Source organism: Colobus angolensis, unplaced genomic scaffold (genome assembly GCF_000951035.1).
Source record: "Colobus angolensis palliatus isolate OR3802 unplaced genomic scaffold, Cang.pa_1.0 Scaffold398, whole genome shotgun sequence".
Classification (NCBI taxonomy): domain Eukaryota; kingdom Metazoa; phylum Chordata; class Mammalia; order Primates; family Cercopithecidae; genus Colobus; species Colobus angolensis.
The window spans coordinates 1141059-1164935 of NW_012117354.1; the positions used below are offsets into that span (position 1 = coordinate 1141059).

Here is a 23877-nt window from a genome sequence, read left to right on the forward strand (position 1 = left end):
ATAATAATAATAATAATAATAATAATAATAATAATAATAAAGATTTTGTTATGGTGAAGCTGTTCACTGAATTGAAATACTATTTTTGCAATTTGGAAAGAAAAACTGTATAAAATAAAAAAAAAAAAGAAAAAAGAGGAAATGAATATCGGGTAGGCAATCAGGGCATTGGCCATGGGACTTAGCACATATATATATATATGAGGAAAACTACAAACTCTGATGAGAGAAATCAAAGAAAAATTAAATAAATGGAAAGATGGTCCATGTTTGTGAATAAAAAGGACTCTATATTGTCAAGATGTCAGTTCTTCCCAACTCGATTTATAGATTCAATGTAATCTTATTCAAAATCCCACAAAGTTACTTTTTGTGTATTAACAAACAGATTCTAAAGCTTATATGAAGAAGCAAAAGACCCAGAATAGCCAGCACGATGTTGAAGGAGAACAAAGTTGGAGGACTGACAATACCTGCTTCAAGACTAAAAATATTACAGTTATCAAGAGAGTGTGACATTGTCAAAAGAAGAGAGAAAGAGATCAGTGGAACAGAATAGAGAGCTGAGAAACAGACTCACATAAATATGGTTAATGAAGGAGCACTGATAATATTATATTATAGATAATATAATAATAATGGAGAAAATATAATCTTTTCAAGAATGGAGCTGGATCAATTGGACACTCACATACAAAAAAAAATGAATATGGACACAGCTCTCAAATCCTTCACAAAAATAAACTCAAAAGTAAAATGCAAAAGTAGAAAACTCCTACAAGGTAACACAGGAGAAGAGATAGATAACTTTGGGTATGACGATGACTTTTCAGATACAACACCAAAAACATGGTCCATGAAAGACATAATTGATAACTTGGAGTTTTTTAAAATTAAAAACTTCTGCTCTACAAAATACACTATTAGGAAATTGAGAGGACAAGCCATATGCTAGGAGAAAATATTTGCAAAACATACATCTGCTAAAGGAATGTTATCTAAAATACCAAAAGACTCTTAACACTCAACAATAAAAAAATGAACCATCTGATTTTTTAAATGGCGGGGGGGGGGCAAAAGACCTGAGTGGATACCTTACCAAAGAAGATAGGTGGCAAATAAGCATATAAAAAGATGCTCACATAGGAAAACTGCATTTTTGTACATATTTTGTTAGATTTATACCTGTTTAATTTTGGGGGTACTGATTTCTTAGAATAGTTTTAACTTTTTAAAACAGTCCCCCAAACCCAAAAGATGAATAATATGTTGTGATACATGAAAATTACAAGAGATTCAAATTTTAATATAAATAGAGTTTTATTATAACATAGCTATGCTTATTCATTTACATATTTGTCTCTGGCAGCTTTCATGCTACAACAGCTAAGTTGAGTAGTTGCGAAATAAACTTTATTTACTTTAGACAGGGTCTCACTATGTTGCCCACGCTGGTCTCGAGCTCCAGAGCTCAAATGATCCTCCCACCTTGGCCTCCCAAAGTGCTGAGACTACGGGCGTGAGCCACTGCACCCAGCTCTGACAGAAACTTTACATGGCCTGAATTATTTACTACCTGGCCCCTCACAAAAAAAGTTTGCTGATCCTTGGTCTAGAGTATAGGTAGGGGCTGGTAGTCAATAGCATAAGAAAATAGCAAGTTATTTGTCAATACCAAATCACTTGGCTCTGGATGACATCACCAAGGAAGCTACTTGGATTAAACAGGAGGGTTCTGAAGCAGGAAGGATTTGAAGCCTACAGAGTGGGGAGGAGCAAGCAAAGCCACCTGGAAAGAAGTGATGGGAAGGCTGGTGGTGGCACAGAATAAAAGCCCACAGTGAGCAGTGTCACACAGGCCAAGAGAGAAAAGTCAGGCTGGCTATATTGCATGAAACTGCAAGGTCACATATGACAGTATTTAATTAGATTTGGCAATATTTGTGACTGCCAAGAACAGTTTTAGTGGAATGATGAAGATGAAAGCCTCCAGACTTGGAGTGGAAAAGTGAGTGATAAATGAGTGAAAGTGAGGAAAAGTAACTTTATGTAAAACTTTTCATAAGCTCTGCTGTGAGAAGAGTCAGAGAAATAAATGGTAGCTCAAGGGGAATACAGAAATAAGAAAGGGATTTTTTTTTTTAAACAGGGTCTCACTCTGTTGCCCAGGCTGGAGTACAGTGGCACGATATTGGCCCACTGCAATCTCCGCCTCCCGGGTTCAAGCAATTTTTCCACCTCAACCTCCCGACTAGCTGGGAGTACAGGCATGTGTCACCGCGACTGGCTAATTTTTGTATTTTTAGTAGAGACAGAGTTTCACCATGTTGGCCAGGATGGTCTTGAATTCCTGGCCTCAAGTAACCCACCTGTGTCGGCCTCCCAAAGTGCTGGGATTACAGGCATGAGCCACCACACCTGGCAAGAAAGGAATTTTTAAAGGTGAGCAATAGTGAGTGTTTACATGCTGTGGAAATAATGCAGTAGAGGAGAAACTGATGACAGAAGAGACAGCAGCAGGATGACAGGAGTGATATCGGACAGAATCGGAGGGAGTGGATCCGGATCCTACATGGGGAGATTAGTCTCTGACAGTTCAGGGATACCTCTCCCACCGTAAAAGATGGATATACCCAGAATAAGTTCAGACACAGGGAGGGTTGAGAATTTGATGGTAAGATGATGAAGATCTTCCTTTCTGTTTCTATTTTCTCAACGGACAGTGACTTTTCCTTATGATATGTGTACTGGAGGTGGGTTAGTGAGGGGAACATCTTTAAAAAGGGAAGAGAGGGAGTGAGAAACTCATCAAGAAGAGGAAAGCAAATTTACGAGGGAAACATTAACATTGCCTGGCATTGGGTATCTGTCTGAGATTTGGGGTCATGGATTTGAAGTGAAAACAGTGACTTTCTCCAGTGACAACCAGCAGAATTGATTCTTACAGTTGGATTCAACCAATAATTCTCCAAAGATGCCACAGGCTGCAATCAATTTTTATTCCCTCTTATATATTTTTTTTTTAGACAAGGTCTCACTCTGTTGCCCAGGCTGGGGTGCAGTGGCATGATATCGGTCCACTGCAACCTCCGCCTCCTGGGTTCAAGTAATTCTTCCACCTCAACCTCCCGACTAGCTGGGAGTACAGGCTGTATTCTTTGGGCTGTGCCAAGTTGTTCCTACTTTGACAGATACATGATACATAGAGATGAACAGCCATCATTAGTTTTTAAGGTGCTATATCTATCTATTCAACTACTATAGAATAAATGGCTGTTTTTTTCTTCCTGCAAAGTATAATGCAAATTACTGTCTTATTTTTCAGGCAGTCCTTGACAAAGTACTACAACTCAATTATCCATTCTCCTACCTGAATTAGTGTAACTTTTGAAGCATCAAACATACTCAGGTATTTTTCTATGCTATATATGCAAATAATTCAGATCCCTGCTAATCCATTTCTTAAAGATGCAATGGTGTGTTGATCTGGCATTTCCAATCACAGTTTGACGTACTGTGAGAAAGCATCAATGTGAATTTTCTCATCAATGCATCCCTAACACCTAGTAAGTCCTTAGTATATAGTAGGTGCTCATTAAGTATTTGCTGAATTAATGAATCTCAATTTGAGAATAAAATATAAGTGGATGGTTTTTATGAAGTATACAAAAATAAAATATTCACAAGTTAGAGTATTCAATACATTCAAATTATGCCTTCATTTGAATGTTTTCATCATTATTTTACTCAAATGGAATATATACTTCCAATATAAATCTTCTTAAAAGCACTGTTTAGCAAATTATTTATCCTGATATTAATTACAATGACCATATATTTTTGCTATCAGATTGCTTTCTTTTTAAAAAGCATTTTAAAATTAGAATTGTAAAACTCCCATACACTGCTGCTTCACACAAATACTGAATGCTTCCAGCAGAGGGCTCAAGAATTCTATTTTAAGGAAAAAAGAATTCCTTATTATGAATATTTAAGGAAAAGTGAAAGAAAAAAAGAAAATAAGGTGTTTTGTAGTCTATGCATATACTACGTGTAGTCTATGTATTCTGTAGTCTATGTGTAGTATATATACAGACCACAAAATGTCTATGTATGAATGAATAGTATATAAATAAAAATGCATAGTGTATAAATAAAAGGCATAGTATACAATAATTTATTTAATACATTTATTGTATACTATGTGTATAATATAATATGCATATTAATATAACATAGTAACATATAAATGCATAGTATATAAATAAAAAATGTACTTTTATCTAATTCCAGAAAAGAAGTTAAAGTAAATTATAATCACAAAATCTTTATAAAATCACATAGACATATGGGCATCTGAAGAAAATGGGCATCCAAAAAAAAGCAGAAAGATAACATATAACATGTAAGTAACTGAGAATTTGAAGTGAAAATATTTTTTTACTTTTATTCTTATTAATAATTTTGTAAAAATTTGGGTCATATTTTTTTATTTTCAAAGATTAAAAAGTTATTTTTATAGAATTTGCAGTATCCTTATTTTTAGTGCCGAAACAAGGATGAAAAAAATTTGGGAAGTGTGTGGAATGATTTATTTATGGAGCAAGCTGGGAATTTGGAGGCACTTCATTTTCATAGGCAGAACTAATGGGCTGTAGCACCACTTTATTCACGCCTACAACTAACATTAAGATCCCTCTGGGATTTCAAAACCATTCAGAAAGAGGTCTCAAATCTTTTTATTCTGTCTATTTACTTATTATCTTCTCCGCCTCATTTCAAAAAGGATTTGAGGCGTCAATACAAGCATTTAAATATTAAGAATTAAAAGAACTCAAAGCAAGAGAAAAGAGGAAACAATATGAGGTCAGGAGTGTGTGTGTGTGTGTGTGTGTGTGTGTGTGTGTGTGTGTGTGTTTATCCATCCTCATAACTATTATAAGTGGGTCACAAATGTGGCTCTATGCTTCCTAGCATCAAAACTGAAAAAGAAATATAACCTAATGCAAGATTAAAAGGTGAAAATACTAGGGAGAATTCTAGCTTCTCCAGACCCTGAGATGTAATGGAAATTTCCCAGCAGACATTAAGAGGGTTATTGAATGATTTGCTTGATAATACTTCTAATAATACTATCAGAAGTATATTTTATAGAACATTGCATAAAAAGTGAAGGTCAATAACGAGATTACTTAAGACCCAGACATCCAGTTTTCTGGTTTTCTGGCTTGATCTAGGTATAAAATTTAAAATATTTAAGAAGTCCTTCTCAACGGAGTCAATACTACCTTCTCAGGGAAATTTGGAAATTTGTGTGGATATTTCTGGTCCTCCCACAAGGGTGGGCAATATTGGCCTTTATTGGGCAGTGGCTGGGAGGTTAGATGGCAGGCAACACACAGGGCGGTCACCAACCACAAGGATTGACCTACAGCCTGCATGCTGGAATGCCCTGCTGGGTGTTCACAGAAGTGAAACATTTGTTTATACAGACTGAAGCCCCGGACCTAACTCTGTTTTACATACAAACACGTTCTTTGCTGTTCTGTGTCCAAACACACTGGCTTTTCCAGGAACGCCACCACCATAAAAACAAAGAAAAGACTGTTACTTTGTTTAGTTTAGAATTTTACAATACCAAGAGTTGTTCATTATTTTGGAAAATCATGTCACAGGCCACCTGGGATCTGTCCTTGTGGTATCTGAGTTGCCAGTACAACATTCATTCACCAGTCTGCATCTGCATCTGCATCTGCTGTCCCAATCACAGTGATTCTCCCTATAGGTGCAGACAGTTGAGTATTTCATCATGTCTTTTGGAAGGGTTGTGCCCCAGCATGTACACACTGAAATATAAAGGATTTTAAACACAAACTTCTTTTCTTTTGTTTGTTCTTTTACATATGGTTAGGAAATTCTATTGGTGCTTAGAGTAATTTGTGTAAGTATGTTATATTGTCTAGGAATTTCATTTTCAGATAGTAAGGTGGCCTTTTTATATTAAGGACTGACAGTTGAGGTTGAGAACCACCAAGCCAGATGAACAGACTGCGTATCTTCTGGGCATCCTTTGTGTGTAAAATTTCTCCTAAATGAACTTTTAGTAAGAGTTGTCCAGAAAACAGGATAAGGCTGGAGTACAATTGTTCTTTTTTTCTGAATAAGACAAAAAGTTCATGTACTTTAAAAATCCATCAATAGGCTGATACCTTCTTATGAAATTTAAGGAACTAACCAAGACTCCCCACTACACAAATGATTAACCTCCCTCCACTAGGATGATTTGAGGGAGCACCTAAAGGAAGGATCGAAATTTTTTTAGGAAATGATTCTGAGTGCAACCAACACTCAGAAATTCCCATGATCAAGAAGGAACGAAGTTGTAATTTCTGTGCTGTTCGTCCACCATGACAAAGGAAAAATCTCAGATGCACACCATGAATCATGAAATGTGTAGCAATGGAACTTTCTGTTGAAACATTCAAAAGACACAGGTGCACAGAAGTGCAAAATCCACTGAGTTAACTAGGAGGGTTGATCTACTGTTTGGAGTTACTAGATACTCGCCATTTCTACTTTGAAGAATGTCAGAGAAAGACTGTTTATTGCCCCACCTATGACAATAAAACCATTATCAAAAGCAAAAAGGAAATATTTCTTTTTCTATTCCCAATACTGGCAATGGGGTAGGGTGGGAGGTGCTGAGTGTTGGAAGGATAGTGGAGGAAAGAACAAGAAATCCAGCTCATGTGAATGGATTTTTACATAAGGGAGATATGGTTAAAACACAGAAGGGGTCACATTCATCCTTGTCATCTAATATTATCTAAGATATCTGGAGACCCTCACAGTGTTATCAGTGTGCATGATCTGTACATATGACCTCAGGCACCTTAGCCCACAGTGGGTTCCTCAGCACAAAATTGGTGCCAGAGAAGATTATAAATGCTGCAAGAATGTTATTGAAACACATGTGTTTTTTCATTTTGTTTGATGGAGTTTCGCTCTTGTTGGCCAGGCTGGAGTGCAGTGGCGTGATCTCGGCTCACTGCAGCCTCCACCTGCTGAGTTCAAGCAGTTCTGCTGCCTCAGCCTACTGAGTAGCTGGGATTACAGGTGCCCACCACCACACCTAGATAATTTTTTTATTTTTAGTAGAGACGGGGTTTTGCCACATTGGCCAGGCTGGTCTCAAACTCCTGACCTCAGGTGATCTGCCCATCTTGCCCTCCCAAAGTGCTGGGATTACAGGCGTGAGACACCACGCCCAAGCCCACATTGCGTTTCATTAGGTGACTGAGTTTAATAATATCCCAAAGGAAAATGTATGTGCCTGAAATGTGACTATTACTCAAGTAGAATGCTAGACTAATGTAATAGAGTCTGCCCCTATTTTTGTTATTTCACTCCTGATGGCTTTCAAGCCCCACCCTTCCCTATTTCCCTGCTTGCCCTACATCTGAGCAAAGGTTTAAAAAAGCCTGAAAACTCTCTCCAAAATACACAAGGCCTGCCTGTGGGTAGCCCTTGCTCCTGCCCCACAGTTAAAGTCAAAGCCAGCCATACCTTCGTGCTCTCTCAAGCCATTTTTGCACCTGCTTAGGAGTCACCCTGCTCTCTCCAGAAAACCTCATTATGTGAGGAATAAACTTTTTCACATCCTGCTGGGGTATGTTGCTTTATCAGTCTCAACATCCAAATCAGATTTTGGGTTGGGGGGTGGGCATTCTATTTCTGCCAAGTGACTGCAAGACAATGAAGACATAAATTTGTAAATTATTTGAGAAAAACAAGAATACACTTTTCAAAACCAAAACATACTGAATTGGAAAGCTAATTTTAGAAGGGTGGCCACAGTTAAACTTTGCACAGAGACATTTTAGACATGAATCTGCTGAACAAAGGGCTTTATACATTTTTGCAGCACAAACTACACTCTGAGCACATTCTGACTGGACAGCACAGAGAAATTTAATAAAGGAGAACAGACTGGCATGAAGCAGAGACTGTCACTTAGAATTGACCCTGCTCTACAGGTGGGAGGCCCTCCTACATGACTAGACTTTGAATCAGCTGTTCTCTGTGAGAAACAGACAGGTCTTGGGACCAACAAAGCTGTTCATATTTTATGACTTCACCCCCAAACAGGAAGCAGACTAATCTACTTGTTTGTTTCAATAATACACTGATAAAAGAGAAAATCTCCCCCAAGGCAAATAACTAATTTCAAAAGATCTAAAAAAGCAAAAAAAGTCCCTGATGAAATTCAAACTTCCTCTTTTGTTTCACCCTTCTCAAACTTTATGTCAACACTCCAGTTATGGACTCTAGCACAGCTCTGACAAGAAGATGAGGAGAAATGTCACTTTCTGCAAAATTCAAAATAAAGTAGTCCCCCCTGTTATCGACAGTTTCATTTTCTACGGTTTCAGTTACCCATGGTAAACTGCAGTCCAAAAATATTAAATAGAAAATTCTAGAAATAAACAATTCATAAGTTTTAAATTATGCACCATTCTGAGTGGCATGATGCAATCTCCAATCATCCCACTCTGTCCCACCAAGACATGAATCATTCCTTTGTTCAGCATATCCTCATTGTAGATGCTCTCTGCCTGTTAGTAACCTAGTAGCCCTCTGGGTGATCAGATCACTATGGCAGTATCTCAGTGCTTGTGTTTACTTTACTTAATAATGGCCCCAAGGTGCAAGAGAAGTGATGCTGGTGTATTGTTATAATTGCTCTACTTTATTATTAGTGATTGTTGTTAATCTCTTATTGTGCCTAATTTATAAACTAACTTTTATGACAGGTGTGTATGTATAGGAAAAAAACATAGTATATATAGGGTTTGGTACTTATCTGAGGTTTCAGGCATCCACTGGAGTCTTGGAATATAGCCCCTGCACGTAAGGAGGGGCTGCTATATTCCTTAGAATGTGGATTTCTCTCTGTACCCCCAGAGCCCAGGGCACAGTGGAGGTGCCTTGGCGGCCTTTTACTTGCCAGGTAGGTACTGCCAGGTAAAGAAAGGATTGTGAAGCTAAAATATTTAAACCACTGAATAGTCTTAACACTACTCCCAAGAGAAACATTTAAAAAATTTTCTCCCATATTTGTTCCATGTGCTACTTTAGCTTAACGGGGTTATGTTTATGAGTAAATCTGACAGGGACTTTCTCCATATAAATGGACACTTCTGCCCCTGAAGGGATGGTCCATGAGAAAGCAGATCCAATTAAGATTCCTGTCACTCTGCTGCCTGGCCTGATGCTCTGGTCTCCCACGAAAAGTATTCTGCTGTGGGGAATACAGTTTCAACGATCATCAAAACGGAATGCACAGTGTTTGCAGCATCAGGGCTCTATATAAAAAAGTCATGTGAACTTACTAGGAAGCAAATGACGATCAGAAAGAAAAAGTTACTATGTGAGACCTCTGACTGAATGAATATTTTTAAAATAATTTTCCCTTTTAACAGAGTATCATAGTTTTCTTGATTTCCAAAGGCTTCAAAATATGAATAATAATGGTTATACAATATTTCCTTGTAAAGACTGTACTGAAGCATTCTCTGGGTCAGAGAAGTGTGTTTAGGGTGAATATCCCCCAAGAGATGCGTTCTTCTATGATTTTTGAGAAGCCAAGGGCTGGAGTTATTGAATAATAAAGAGAAATGCAAAGAACACATATCCCAAGGCATCCTTCTTCAGAAGCCTAGATATGACATAATTGGTTCACAGCTGACAGAGTTAGCAGTGCCTGGAAGTAGGGAATTGTAAAGGGGACTATAAATGTCACTATCATTTGGTGCAGAGTTTCTCCCTCCATTGCGTTTCTGGAATCTCTTCATCAGTCTCCAAGGGACAAAACAGGAGGATAGTTCTCTGGAAATTAACAGGAAGCTAACTAGGTTTCAACCCTTGCTCCACTACATGTCAGGTATTTATCACAGTGCTTGGCATATAGTCTATATTCCTGGACGTCATCATAGCCAGAGTGTCAAACAATAAACTTTGTTGTGGTTTTCAGTCCTGTTTGCTTCTCTTTGGGTCCTAAGGTACTCAAATTTCTAGAGGCTTATCCCAAGGCCTTTGGTGCTGGAAGTTCTACTTTCCAAGCAAGGGCTCTTCTTTTTATAAAAAGGATCTTGATGTTTTCTGCTCTTCACAGTCAGGCTGGGTTTTTTCATTTTTGCTTTTTGATTTTCTAAAAACAACTGCCTGCTCCTGGGTGGCTGACCTCTTGTCTAGTTTGAACTGGGATCCATCTCCCAGGCAACATTTCCATCAGAGTATTTTTCCTCCTTCTTCCTCATGCCTTTTCTACTCAGGACTGGTCTGAAACATTAATAAACTTGGCCAGAGTTTCAAAGTGAGGAGAGTAAGGGAGGCCAGGGTAACAGGATGGGCCCTCTTGCCCACCAGAGTAAGTGGAGTTTGTATTTTCTTAGAGTCACTTTATACTTTTCTCTCTAAGGTAGATCTGCCCAGAGTCAGTTTATGTCACCATTTGCTTCCAACCTTGCTCCTAAAACAAGCCCTACAGAGCAACAGCAGCCTGGCCTCTATGCCCTCCACCACTGGTTCTGCTGTAATAATGGCCTCCAGGCATGGCTGTGCAAGGACACCCACGAGGGCTGTACTGCATCACAAGCTCTATTCAAGCAGTGTCTCAAGCAGGGTGTGCCCAGATGAAGGGCACATTTCTCATTAGTGCAAAGGCAGAGTGAATGCTTATGCAGCCCTGTTTGCTACTCGATAGGAAATGCATGCATTTTCAGAATATGTATTAGCATTAAGAGGAAAATTTGCTTTTTCTTTAAAATTTCCTGGATGAAATCTGTAGGCCAATTTTAAGAAGGCTACACTTTAGAGCGATGTGTAGGAGGAACACACACACATCTTGCTACACTTAGAGGCATTCATTCATCACTCCCACTCTATACTTCTAATTTCTCTCCGAGACAGCAACAATTTTCAGACACTTAAAATACGTACATTTCATACTATGCATATTACAACTGACTAAACATATAATCAACTGTTAGAAATAGCTATAGGCAGATACACTCGATGTTAACCCTGAATTTTTACAAATCTATATACATATCAAGGCTAAAGACTACATGTCATTGAATGTCCCTAACAGTAAATAACAGTTAAGAAACTGAAGAATTATGCTTTCACTCACATTCCTATGCTCCAACCTTCTTGCTTAATGTTAATGTCAATTCCATAGTAAGAGAAAGCAGCTGTTCACCAATCCCAAGGAAACTACAATTTCATTATTTTTGCCATCAGCTGTGTCGATGTCTCAAAGGGAAAATAGATTTATTACAAATTGAAGATGTTTAAGAACCAAAATTTCTCGGATGTTGTTCAAGAAAGGCTGTAGAGGTATCAGCTTCTACTCTGTGGCAAAGAGTGATCACACAGAGAGAACAAGTCCAGGCCCTCATGGACTGACTTGAAAAGGCACAGTTTCCAAGCTGAGAAAACCACCAAGATAGTGTACTCTGTAAATGCCCAAACACTTTACTGCCTCCTTCAACAAAGTCTAACAAATATAACTTAATCTTTTCTTAATGACAAAGTATAATCGAAAACGAACAATAGACTTGAAATTAGTAGTACTAGGTTTGCCTAATTGGGCCAAAATATCCGAGAGAATTATCTGAGTCAATTCACTGCATCTCCCTGGGCTTGCCATCTTTCAAGTGGGGTCACAGCATTCCTTAGAGCTGTTTTAAAGATTAGTTTAAACAGCACGCATAAAGTGCCTAGTGCTGTCCCCTGGCTTTTTCAGAGGGCGCACCAGGAAATGTCAGCCCCCTTCCTGTCCCCTCAGCACACAATTTGAACAGATGAATTATTGCTGTATGCCACAGGCTGTCATATGCCTCTGTGGATGCACAGTCAGAATAAGTCTCTGGTGTTTGGACAGAATAATTGCAGCCCCAGGTCTGGCCCTAGGACTTTTTCTTTCTTTTCTTTCTTTCTTTTTAAAGGCACTTACACCAGATATATTTTCATCTCATTTGGCTTTTTTTTTCTCACAAAAGTAGAATTTAAGCACCTGAGGCATATGACTCCTGGGCAGTGGGATATGGCTACCCTTCTGCAAATACCTTCCTGCTTTCCAAGTGGGTTTCTTTGTCTTCAAAAAGTCAGCTCCCTTTCTGCTATCTTCACTTCAGTTCACATTTCATAGATCCTTTGTGTGACAGGAATTACATGCACACATGCATGTACACACACACAGGCATCAACTTAGCCATTCTGAAGGAAATCACAAAGCAATCAAGCAAGCAATAAGGCAGCCACATATATCCGCATGTGTATTTTAACTCAGCCTTCCCAGGAATTTGTACTCTTGAGTTTCCTAATACTTCAAACATGCTTTACAGACCATTGTCTCTAAGCTTAAACCGTTCAGTTGCTAATGTAGCTGAGTGCAGATATTATTTACTTGGGTAGTTTTACAAAAAAAAAAAAAAAAAGTTACTATTTCATCTCCATGGCACATCTATGAGGAGCTATGGGTTTTCAATCTCACTCTAGAGATGGGTAAACACAGGTGTGACCGCATGTAATTCAGGTATAAAAAGAGAAATAATAAGGAAAAATTTAGAGATGGTATCTTTCTTCACATCTGTAAACCAAAAAACACAAAATACATGATTTACTCTCCTCACTAGGAATATATTTTGGCAACTCTGTGAATGATAATTGCCTGCCTTAATTTCCTAAGGCTGGAAATTTGGCGGGGCTAATCCTGAATTTGTGATCCACCACTTTTCTTTCTCCTGTTATACTTTCTACTTGATTGATGGCTTATTTCCTTTATACTTAGTAGTTTCTTCTAGCTGCTAGAGTTGCCTCAATTATTCTAAGACACATATCTTAAACTCTACTAACTCCAGAAAAGAGAATAAATGATATCATACATTTTAATAAGCCTCTAAAGAAAATTTAGTGAAAAACAGAGACTACAAAGATAACAGAAAAGATTAATGAAAGTGAGACTTCATTCTTTGAAAATATAAAGGCAACAAAACTTTAGCCAGACTAAGAAAAAAAGATGGAAGATTCAAATAAAATCAGAAATGAAAGAGAAGATATTACAACAGATATCACAGACATACAAAAGACAAGAGACTATTATGAATAATTATACACCAAAAAATTGGACAATCTAAAAGAAATGGATAAAGTCCTAGAAACATACAACCTAGCAAGACTGAATAAAAAAGTAATAAAAAATCTGAACAGACCAATAGCAAGTAAGGAGATTATATCAATACTATTAATAAAAAATGTTTCCCAATAAAGAAAAATCTAGGACCTTATAGCATCACAGCAGAATTCTACCAAACATTTAAAGAAGAACGAATATCAATCTTTCTTAAAACTCTTTCAAAAAATTAAAGAAGGAACACTTTCAAATTCATTTTATGAAACGAGCATTATTCTGATACCAAAGCCAGACAAAGACACTACAAGAAAAGAAAACTTCAGGCCAATATCTATGATGAACATGGATGCAAAACTCCTCAAGAAAATACTAGCAAACCATATTCAACAGCACAGTGAATGATTAAAAGAATCATTCACTATGATCAAGGGAGATTTATCCCTGGGATGCAATGATGATTCAACATATGCAAATATTAATAAATAAATGTAATATACCATATTAACAGAATGACAGACAACAACCATATGATCATCTGACTAGATACAGCAAAAGCATTTGACAAAATTCAGCATCCTATCATGATAAAAACTTTGAAAAAGTTAGGCATAGAGAGAATGTGTCTCAATACAATAAAGGCCATACATGAAAAGCCCAGCGTTAACATCATACTCAATGGTGAAAAGTTGAAAGCTCTTCCTTTAAGATCAGAAACAAGACAATTATGCCCATTTTGACCACTTCTACTCAACATAGTACTAGAAGTTCTAGCCAGAGAAATTAGACAAGAAAAAAAAAAAAAAAAACACAACTGAGAACTTGAATAGTTGGCAATCTTGTGCAAAAAGAACAAAGCTAGAGCCATCACAAGAAGATGAGAAAATAAATAACCCAATCAAAAAATTGGCAAAGGACCGAATAGACACTTCTCAAAAGAAGACATACAAATGGCCAACAGATACATGAAAAAAATTCATCATCATTAGTCATCAGGGAAATGCAAATGAAAACCATGGTGAGATATCACCTCACCCCTACTATATAAAAAGACAATAGATAACAAGTATTGGTGAGGGTGTGGAGAAAATTAAACCCTTGTGCACTGTTAGTGGGAATGTAAATTAAGACAACCATTATGTTAAACAGCATGGAGGTTCTTCAAAAAAGTAAAAATAAAATTACCATATGAACCATCAATCCTATTTCTGGGTAACAGCCAAAGGAATTGAAATTATTATGCTATAGAGATATCTGTATACCCATGTTCACTGCAGCATTATTTGCAGTAACTAAGATATGAACGCAACCTAGTTGTCTGTCATCAGGTGAATAAATAAAGAAAAGATGGTATGTACACACAACATACTGCTATTTAGCTTTAAGAAGCAGAGAAATCCTGTCATTTGCAATGACATGGATGAAACTTGAGGACACTATGTTAAGTGAAATAAACCAGGCCCAGAAAGACAAATACTTCATGATCTCACTTATATGCTGAATCTAAAAAAAGTTGAACTCATAGAAGTAGCAAGTAGAATGACGGTTACCAAAGGCTAGGGGAGGGTGTTTTCTTGTCCATTTAGTGTTGTTATAAAGGAATACTGGAGATTGGGTAATTTATATAAGAAAAAGGTTTATTTGGCTCATGGTTCTGCAGGCTAAACAAGAAACATGGCTCCAGCATCTGCTTCTAGTGAGGGTTTCAGGCTATTCCCACTCATGGCACAGGGGAAGCAGAGCTGGCATGTGCAGAGATCACATAGTAAGAGAGGAGGCAAGAGAGTGGGAAAGAGGTGCCAGGCTCTTTTCAATAAACAGCTCTCTCAAGAATTAACAGTGAGAACTCATTCACACCCTGAGAGACAGCATCAGTCTATTCATGAAGAATCAAGCAACATGACCCAAACATCCACCTACAGACCCCACCTCCCACACTGGGGATCAAATTTCAACATGAGATTTGGAGAGGACCAACATCCAAACTGTAGCAGAGGTGGATGGGCTAAGGGGAGATGTTGATCAAAAGGGTATATAGTTTCAGTTAGACAGCAGGAATAAGCTGTAGTGATCTACTTCACAGAATGGTAACTATAATAAATAATAATGCATTATATAGTTCAACATTGCTAGAAGAATACATCTAAAATGTTTTCACCACAAAAAAACAGGTAGGTGAGGTGACAGATTTATTAATTAGTCTGATTTAATCATTCCACATTGTAAACATATATCAGAACATCAAATTTACATCACGTAAGTATATAGAATTATTATTTGCTAATTAAGAATAAAATTAAACAAAAATAAAATTCAGTAGAAAAATGAGCTCCCACACATTCTTCAAGACCCAAATACCACCCTCTCTTTAAAATTTTGTACTGGTAGCCACACTTGACCACATGCATCCTTTTCCCACTCTGTTTTGCATTCTGCTTCCGTTATAACTCTAACACCAGTGAGGATTTTAATTATATATTTAATTATGTATGCCTCTCTTTCTCTCATTAGGATGCGCGCCTCTCAAGAGAAGACGTTTTCATTTTAGCATAGAAGATAATGAATCCAAGTTGGATGAAATGGTGCTAAAGAACAAAAATTTATAAAAGGGGAGCTAAACATTCAGTCTGTATTTGAATTGATTTATTTGAGTAGTTCTCAAATGTAAATGGATATCCTCTGATGTCCTATAAATCCTATAACAATTTTAGTCATGAATGTATTAGGATGTCAAACCATCAAAATCTACTAACCTAAATGCCTTCAATTCTGACTCTGAGATATGTGGAAGACACGATACCAAGACATTGGACATAGCTTTTGGGGGCTCTAAATTTTTTGTTTTGTTTTTAAGACAATAAAGCCATGCTTGAGTCACTGAGCTTCAGTAATAACAATGAGAATCCAATATCTTGCAAACTCTTTCCCTTATGATAGTTCTTTAAGATATTCAAAAAATCACACCAGCAAACACTAAGTTAAGTTTATAATACTATGTTCACTGTATCATATTTAAAAATCAAATTGCTTTACTTACCTTTCAATGACTTTAGCCATAAAATTAAGTGGATGTGAATCTTATTTTTAACATCAAAATGAGTAACAAGAACAATAACTAAATCTCATACCTCAAGGATAATCTCCTTTGGTTAGGAGTAGTTAAAATATTAAACCTTTCAGATCACGTTTAATACCATACCTGTCCTGTGTATGCAAACTCCAGAGCCTGCTTTAAGCCAAGGCTGGTCACACCATGCAAATTAACCTCATCAGCTCCACTTTCCACCATACAAAGACTGAACATTGCCTGAGGTGAGGAAAGAAAGAAAGACAGTTATGAGACTTTGAAAGCAAGGGAGCAAGACAAAATTCTAGAGAGACTAGGGAAAACAAAGTTGTACAAATTAATAATTGATTTTGATTTTTGAAATGCTTCTACAAAGTGTCATTGACACAAACCACTGCAAATCATCTTGATGTCTGAACAGTTACAATAACAGTACACACAGGATGGCACTCCTCACTATATACAGTACTTCCATATGTAATACACAGTCTCATTTTGAGGTGATAGTATTTAGGCTCACCGAACTCTCTTTCTCTTGGTCCTGGATTCTCATAGCTACCAAGTTATATGCAGCAGTCCCAAATATCCTGCCCAATAGGACACGAAAAGCCTTCATCTCCTGACTTCTCTGCTTTTTTTTTCTGCCTCAGTCCAATGAAGCAGCTAGTTCCTCTCATCTGCCATTGTATTAGTTCATTTTCATACTGCTATAAAGAACTGCCTGAGACTAGGGACTTATAAAGGAAAGAGGTTTAATTGACTCAGTTCAGAATGGCTGGGGAGGCCTCAGGAAACTTACAATAATGGTGGAAGGTGAAGGGGAAGTAAGGCATGTTTTTCACAAGGCAGCAGAAAGAAGAAGTGCGAAGTGAAGGGGAAGAGCCCTTTATAAAACCATCAGATCTTGTGAGAACTCACTCACTATCACGAGAACAGCATGGGGGAAATCACCCCCATGATTAAATTACCCTCCACCTGGTCTCTCCCTTGACATGCGGGGATTATAGGGACTATGGGTACTACAATTCAAGATGAAATTTGGGTGGGAATACAAAGTCATGTATCACACACTTCATTTCAGTGGTTCTCAAAGTGTAGCCCTTGGACCAGAGACATCAGCATCACCTGGGAACATGTTTGAGTACAGACTCTCAGGGCCCCACTGCAGACTTATTGAAACAGATACTCCAAGTGGGGCCCAGCAATCTGTATTGTAATAGGACCTCCAGGTGATTCTTATGCCCACTTGAATTTGAGAATCACTAAGCTATTCAGTGCAAGTGAATTTGCCCCCAACCAATTCTCCAAATGGCCAATTTACTGCAAATCAGTATGTCAAATGAAAATTTGAAATTAAAAAAAAACTTGCCAAATTAAACAAATGTATGAGTTTCCATAAAAAATTTAAAAAGGCAAAAAAAAAATAAAATACAACCTGACACTAATTTGTGCACTGTTAATCTTTGACTTAAGAAATATAAAGAGAATTCAATTTTGTTTACTGATAATGAGAGAAGTCTTGTGGGAACTGTTCCCTGAGATTTTGCAGTTTAGCTAACTTTATAGTAGCAAAAAAACAAAAACAAAAAAACCTCACTATGCTATATGGTATTTAGTCCATGCTGAATTTTTTTAATTTAAAAAATGTGATTTTTTTTACTTTTGCCAATGTATCAATATTCATCTTTTAGAAATTTTATTTGTTTATTTAAATGTTATCAATGCCTAAGGAATGTACATATTTCAGGGGTACATATGATAATGTAATATAGTCATAATTTTTAATGACCAAATCAGCATATTTGAGATATCTATCACCTTAAAAATATCTTTTCTTTATGCTTGAAACATTCAAATTATTCTCTTCTAGCGATTTTCTTTTCTTTCTTTTTTTTTTGAGATGGAGTCTTGCTGTGTCACCCAGGCTGGAGTGTAGTGGCCCAATCTCGCCTGACTGCAACCTCTGCCTCCCAGGTTCATGAGATTCTCCTGCCTCAGCCTCCTGAGTAGCTGGGATTACAGGTACCCGCCACCACTCCTGGCTAATTTTTGTATTTTTAGTAGAGATGAGGTTTCGCCATATTGGCCAGGCTGGTCTCGAACTCCTGACCTTGTGATCCACCTGCCTCAGCCTCCCAAAGTGCTGGGATTACAGGCGTGAACCACCATGCCCAGCTCCTTTCTAGCTATTTTCAAGTGTACAACAGATTACTGTAAACTATAGTCACTCTACTGATCTAACATTAAGTCTTATTTCTTCTATTAAACTGTATATTTGCACCCATTATTCAATATCCCCATCATCCTCCCCCTCCCAACGACCCTTCCCAGCCTACTGGGTAGGGTAACCACCAGTCTACTCTGTCTTCACGAGATTCACTTTTTTTTTAAGCTCTCACATATGAGTGACGATATACATTATTTATCTTTTTGTGCTTGGCTTATTTCACTTAACATAATGACCTCTAGTTCCATCCACATTGCTGCAAATGACAGGATTTCATTTTTTTATAACATTTCTTTGGGTATATATACCACATTTTCTTTGTCCATTCATTCACTGATGAGCACTTAGTTAATTCCATTTTCCTTTTTTTTTTTTGAGACAGAGTCTTGCTCTGCCACCCAGGCTGGAGTGCAGTGGCATGACCTCAGCTCGCTGCAACCTCTGCATCCTGGGTTGAAGCAATTCTGTTTCCTCAACCCCCCAAGTAGCTGGGGCTACAGGCACGTGCCACCACACCCGGTTAATTTATATATTTTTAGTAGAGATGGGATTTCACCATGTTGGCCAGGCTGGTCTCGAACTCCTGACCTCAGTTGATCCACCTGCCTCAGCCTCCCTGAGTGCTGGAATGCTGGGATTACAGGTATGAGCCACTGCACCCGGCCCAATTCCAAATTTTGACTATTGTGAATACTGCTACAATAAACATGGGAGTGCAGATATACTGATTTCCTTTCTTTTGGATATATAATGTGTATTTTACAATATACTTTATATATTTATATATACAATATACTTTATATATTTATATATACAATATATTTTCCTTACTTCTGAATATATACCCAGTGGTAAAATTGCTGAGTCATATGCAAGTTACATTTTTAGTTTCTTGAGGAACCTCCATTCTGTTCTCCATAGTGGCTGTACTAATTTATTCCCATCAACAGAGTACTAGGGTTCCCCCTTCTCCCTATCATTGCCAGAATCTGATATTGCCTCTCTTTTTGATAAAAGCCATTTTAACTGGGGTGAGGTATTTCACTGTAGTTTTGATTTGCATCTTCTGATGCTCAGTGACCTTCAGTATTTTTTTAAATGTATCTGTTGGACATTTGTATGCCTTCTTTTAAGAAATATCTAATTTTGCCCATTTTTAAGTTGGATTTTTTTTTTTTTTTTTTGCTAGTGAACTGTTTGAGCTTCTTATATATTCCGGTTATCAATCCCTTGTCAGATGGTAGTTTACAAATATTTGTCCCCATTCTGTGGGTTTGCCCTTCACTTTGTTGATTGTTCCCTTTGCTGTGTAGAAGCTTTTTAGCTTGATGAAATTCCATTTGTCTATTTTTGGTTTGGTTGCCTGTGTTTTGGGGGTCTTAATCCCAAAAAGCCTTTGCCCAGACCAATGTCCTGTAGCATTTCCCCAATATTGTCTTCTAGTTATTTCATAATTGGGGCCTTAGATTTAAGTCTTTAATACATTTTGATTTGATTTTTGTGTATGGCGAGAGATAAGTGTGTAGTTACATTCTTCTGCATATAGTTATGCAACTTTCCCAGCACCGTGTATTAAAAAGACTCTCTTTTCCCCATTGTATGTTCTTGGCACCTTTGCAAAGATAAGTTGTCTGTAAATGTGTGGACTTATATTTGGGTTCCCTATTCTATTCCATTGATCTATGTGTCTGTTTTTATGCCAGTACCAGGCTGATTTAGTTACTATAGCTTGTTAGTACATTTTGATATCTGATAGTGTAACATCTTTGTTCTTTTTGCTCAGGGTGGCTTTGGCTATTTGGGGTTTTTGTGGTTCCATTTATATTTAAGATTTTTTTTCTATTTCTGTGAAGAACGTCATTGGAAATTTGATATGGATTGCACTGAATCTGTAAACTACTTTGGGTAGTATTGTTATTTTAGCAGTATTAATTATTCTTATCCATGAACATGGAATATCTTTCCCTTTTTTTGGCATCATCTTCTTTCATCAGTGTTTTATAGTTTTCCTTGTCTAGATATTTTACTTCTTTGGTTAAATTGATTCCTAGGTATTTTATATTCTTTGTACTATTGAACTAATAGGATTTTATTTTAACAAATGTATTTTTTTATCCTCACAAGTCTACACATTTTAAATTAATATGTATAAGATGAACAATATAAACTGATGACCCATTATTCCTTGTAGAGATCTTCATTTCCATCTCACTGCATTAGAGAGTTTATGTTTTCATAATGAAAAGGATTATTTTTGAGAGCTTAATTTATGGTTAAAGTTTTTACTGTTAGAAACACTAAATTATTGCTCTCTTGCCATTTAAGAAATTTTCCAAAATAGATTTTAAATACAATTTGAAAAAATAAAATAACATTCAGAGTATCTTAAAGCTATTGGGAGTATTTAACATATAATATATTCAATTATATTTGATACATTAAAAAGCTAACATTCATAATGTATTTAACTTTCAGAAATTTATCATAAATTTTAAAAATCGAACATTTTTTAGAACTGAGGATGTTCCACATAGTACAGCTTAGTGCCAAGAGAAATTGCCTTGACCACTATATCCCCCTGTAGGGGAAAAGAGCGGGAGGACTCCTACAGTCTTTGCTGTTAAAGATCGCCAGTCTTCACCAACACAAACCCCAGCTAATAGAGATGCCTGAAGCCCATGCTTTTGCATACCCTGGAGCTGGAGGGGGTCACTCTGGCACCCTGCACCTGGTACGGCTTCACATGAGCCTACACCTGGCTGTGATGTCACTTCTCTTGCACCTGCATCAGGGCCTGGCAACCCCACGCACCATGACAGTGTCACACAATCCCCAAAACCACTGCCCCTGCACACCCTTCAGAACTTGCATTGGACCCACAACCACCACACACCCCACCCATCATCACACCTCAGGTATCATCACACCTCAGGTGAAAGTCTTCCCCACCAAAGCCAGTCTGTAATATCTGAAAGACGTAACTGCTCCTTCAAATGTTCAGACACGAATGCAAGGCTACAAGGAACATGAAATGTCAGGGAAACCTAACATCACTGAAGGAAATGGTAATTTCCAGTAATGATACGAAAGAAATGGAGACCTGTGAATTGCTTGACAAAATTATTGTTTTAAGAAATTATCATTGGCCGGGCGCGGTGGCTCAAACCTGTAATCCCAGCACTTTGGGAGGCCGAGACGGGCGGATCACGAGGTCAGGAGATCGAGACCATCCTGGCTAACACGGTGAAACCCCGTCTCTACTAAAAAATGCAAAAAAACTAGCCGGGCGAGGTGGCGGGCGCCTGTAGTCCCAGCTACTCGGGAGGCTGAGGCAGGAGAATGGTGTAAACCCGGGAGGCGGAGCTTGCATTGAGCCGAGATCTGGCCACTGCACTCCAGCCTGGGCGACAGAGCGAGACTCCGCCTCAAAAACAACAACAACAAAAAAAGAAATTATCATTGAACACAGATAGACAACTCAATAATATCAGGAAAATAAAACATAAACAAAAGGGAAAGTTAGAGAAATGTAAATTTTATGTAATACACAAATGAAAGGGAAAATTAGAGAAATGCAAACCACAAAAATGAAGCAAATTCTGAAGCTGAAGAACACAATAAATGAAACAAAAAAATGCAACAGAGAGCTTCAATGCCAGATTTGATCAAGCGGAGGAAAGAATTAGTAAACTTGAATACTGGTCATTTTAAATTATCCAGTCAGAGGACAAAAAAGAAAAAAGAGTAAAAAGGAGTAAAGAAAACCTATGGCTTTTATGAAACAGTATCAAGGAAATCAATTTATATTACGAAAGCTTAATAAAAAGAAGAGAAATAGAAAGGAGAAGAAAGATTATTGAAAAGGAATAACTACCAAAAACATTCCAAATCAGGGGAAGGAAGTGGACATCTGGATTGATGAACCCCAAAGAATCCTAAATAAGTTGAATACAAAGAGATCTTCACCAGGATACATTATAATTAAATTTTCAAAAGTTAAAGACAGAGAATTTTGAAAGAAGCAAAAGAAAAGTGACTTATCACTTATAAGGGAACCATCTCCATGAGACAATCAGTGGATTTTTTTAGTAGAAATATTGCAGGCCAGAAGAGAGTGGGATGATACGCTCAGAATACTGAAAGAAAAAAACTGCCAAGAATACAATATCTGGCAAAACTATCCTTTAAAAATAAATGAAAGAGAAAGTCTTTCCCAGGGAAACAAAAACTGAGAGAGCTTGTCACTCCTAAACCTATTTTACATGAAATGGCTAAGGGGGTTCTTCAAATTGAAACAAAAACATGCTAACCAGTAACGTGAAAGCATAAGAAAACATAAATATCACTGACAAAAGTAAAGATATGGACAAATATATAATAATGTAACACTGTAATGGTGGTGTGTAAGTTACTTTTACCCCAACATTTAAAAGATAAAAGACCAAAATTTGTTGATGGATACACAATATAAAAAGAAGTAAACTCTGACTGCAAAAACACAAAGTTTGGGGGAGGTAGTGAAAGTGGAGAATTTTTGTGTGCAGTTGAGTTAAGTTATCAACTTAAAATAGACCATTGTAACTACAAGACATTTTATGACAGGCTTGAGGTAACCACACAGAAAAAAAAAAAACTTATAATAGATATACAAAAGATAAATAGAAAAGAATCAAAGCAAATACTACAAAAATAATCAAATAACAAAGGAAGATAGCAAGAGAAGATGAGAGACCACTTTCATTCAACGTAGTACTGGAAGTCCTACCCAGTGCAATTAAACAAGAAAAAGAAATAAAAAGCATCCAAACTGGAGAGGAAAAAGTGAAGTTATCTCTGCAGATAACATGATTATATATGTAGGAAACCCTGAAGATTCAACCAAAAAACAATGTTAGAACTAATAAATTAGTTTAACAAAGTTTTTTGGTGCAAAATTAATATTCAAAAATCAGTAGTATTTCTGTATACAAATAGGAAAGTAATAAAAAAGAAATTTAAGAAAACCATCCCATTTAAAATAACAAAGAAAATACTTAGGCATAAATTTAATCAAAGAAGTGAAAGACTTGTTAACTGAAAGTTATAAAACACTGGTGAAGGAAATCAAAGACACAGATAAAATGGAAAGACATCTGTGTCTACGGATTAAAAAACAATGTGTTAAAATGTTCATACTACTCAAAGTGATCTATACGTTCAGCACAACCCCTACCAAAATCCAAGTGGCATTCTTTATAGAAATGGAAAAAAAATGATAAAATCAAATGGAACCACAAAAGACACTGAATAGCCAAAGAAATCTTTTTTTTTTTTATTATACTTTAAGTTCTAGGGTACATGTGCATAACGTGCAGGTTTGTTACATATGTATACTTGTGCCATGTTGGT

The 23877-nt window shown here is 37.0% G+C and overlaps 1 protein-coding gene across 4 annotated transcripts in view; it reads right to left on the reverse strand.

The window, feature by feature from the left end:
* KLHL32 (kelch-like family member 32) overlaps positions 1 to 23877 on the reverse strand; it is a 230252-nt gene that overhangs the window by 88069 nt on the left and 118306 nt on the right. For 2 of the 4 annotated variants that reach the window (XM_011955162.1, XM_011955163.1), the window contains one exon: positions 16395 to 16502. The exons of the other annotated variants lie outside the window; for them this stretch is intronic. In XM_011955162.1, coding sequence (XP_011810552.1) covers positions 16395 to 16502 — 108 coding nt within the window. The remainder of the gene's footprint in view (positions 1 to 16394; positions 16503 to 23877) is intronic. 4 annotated transcript variants of the gene reach the window in all.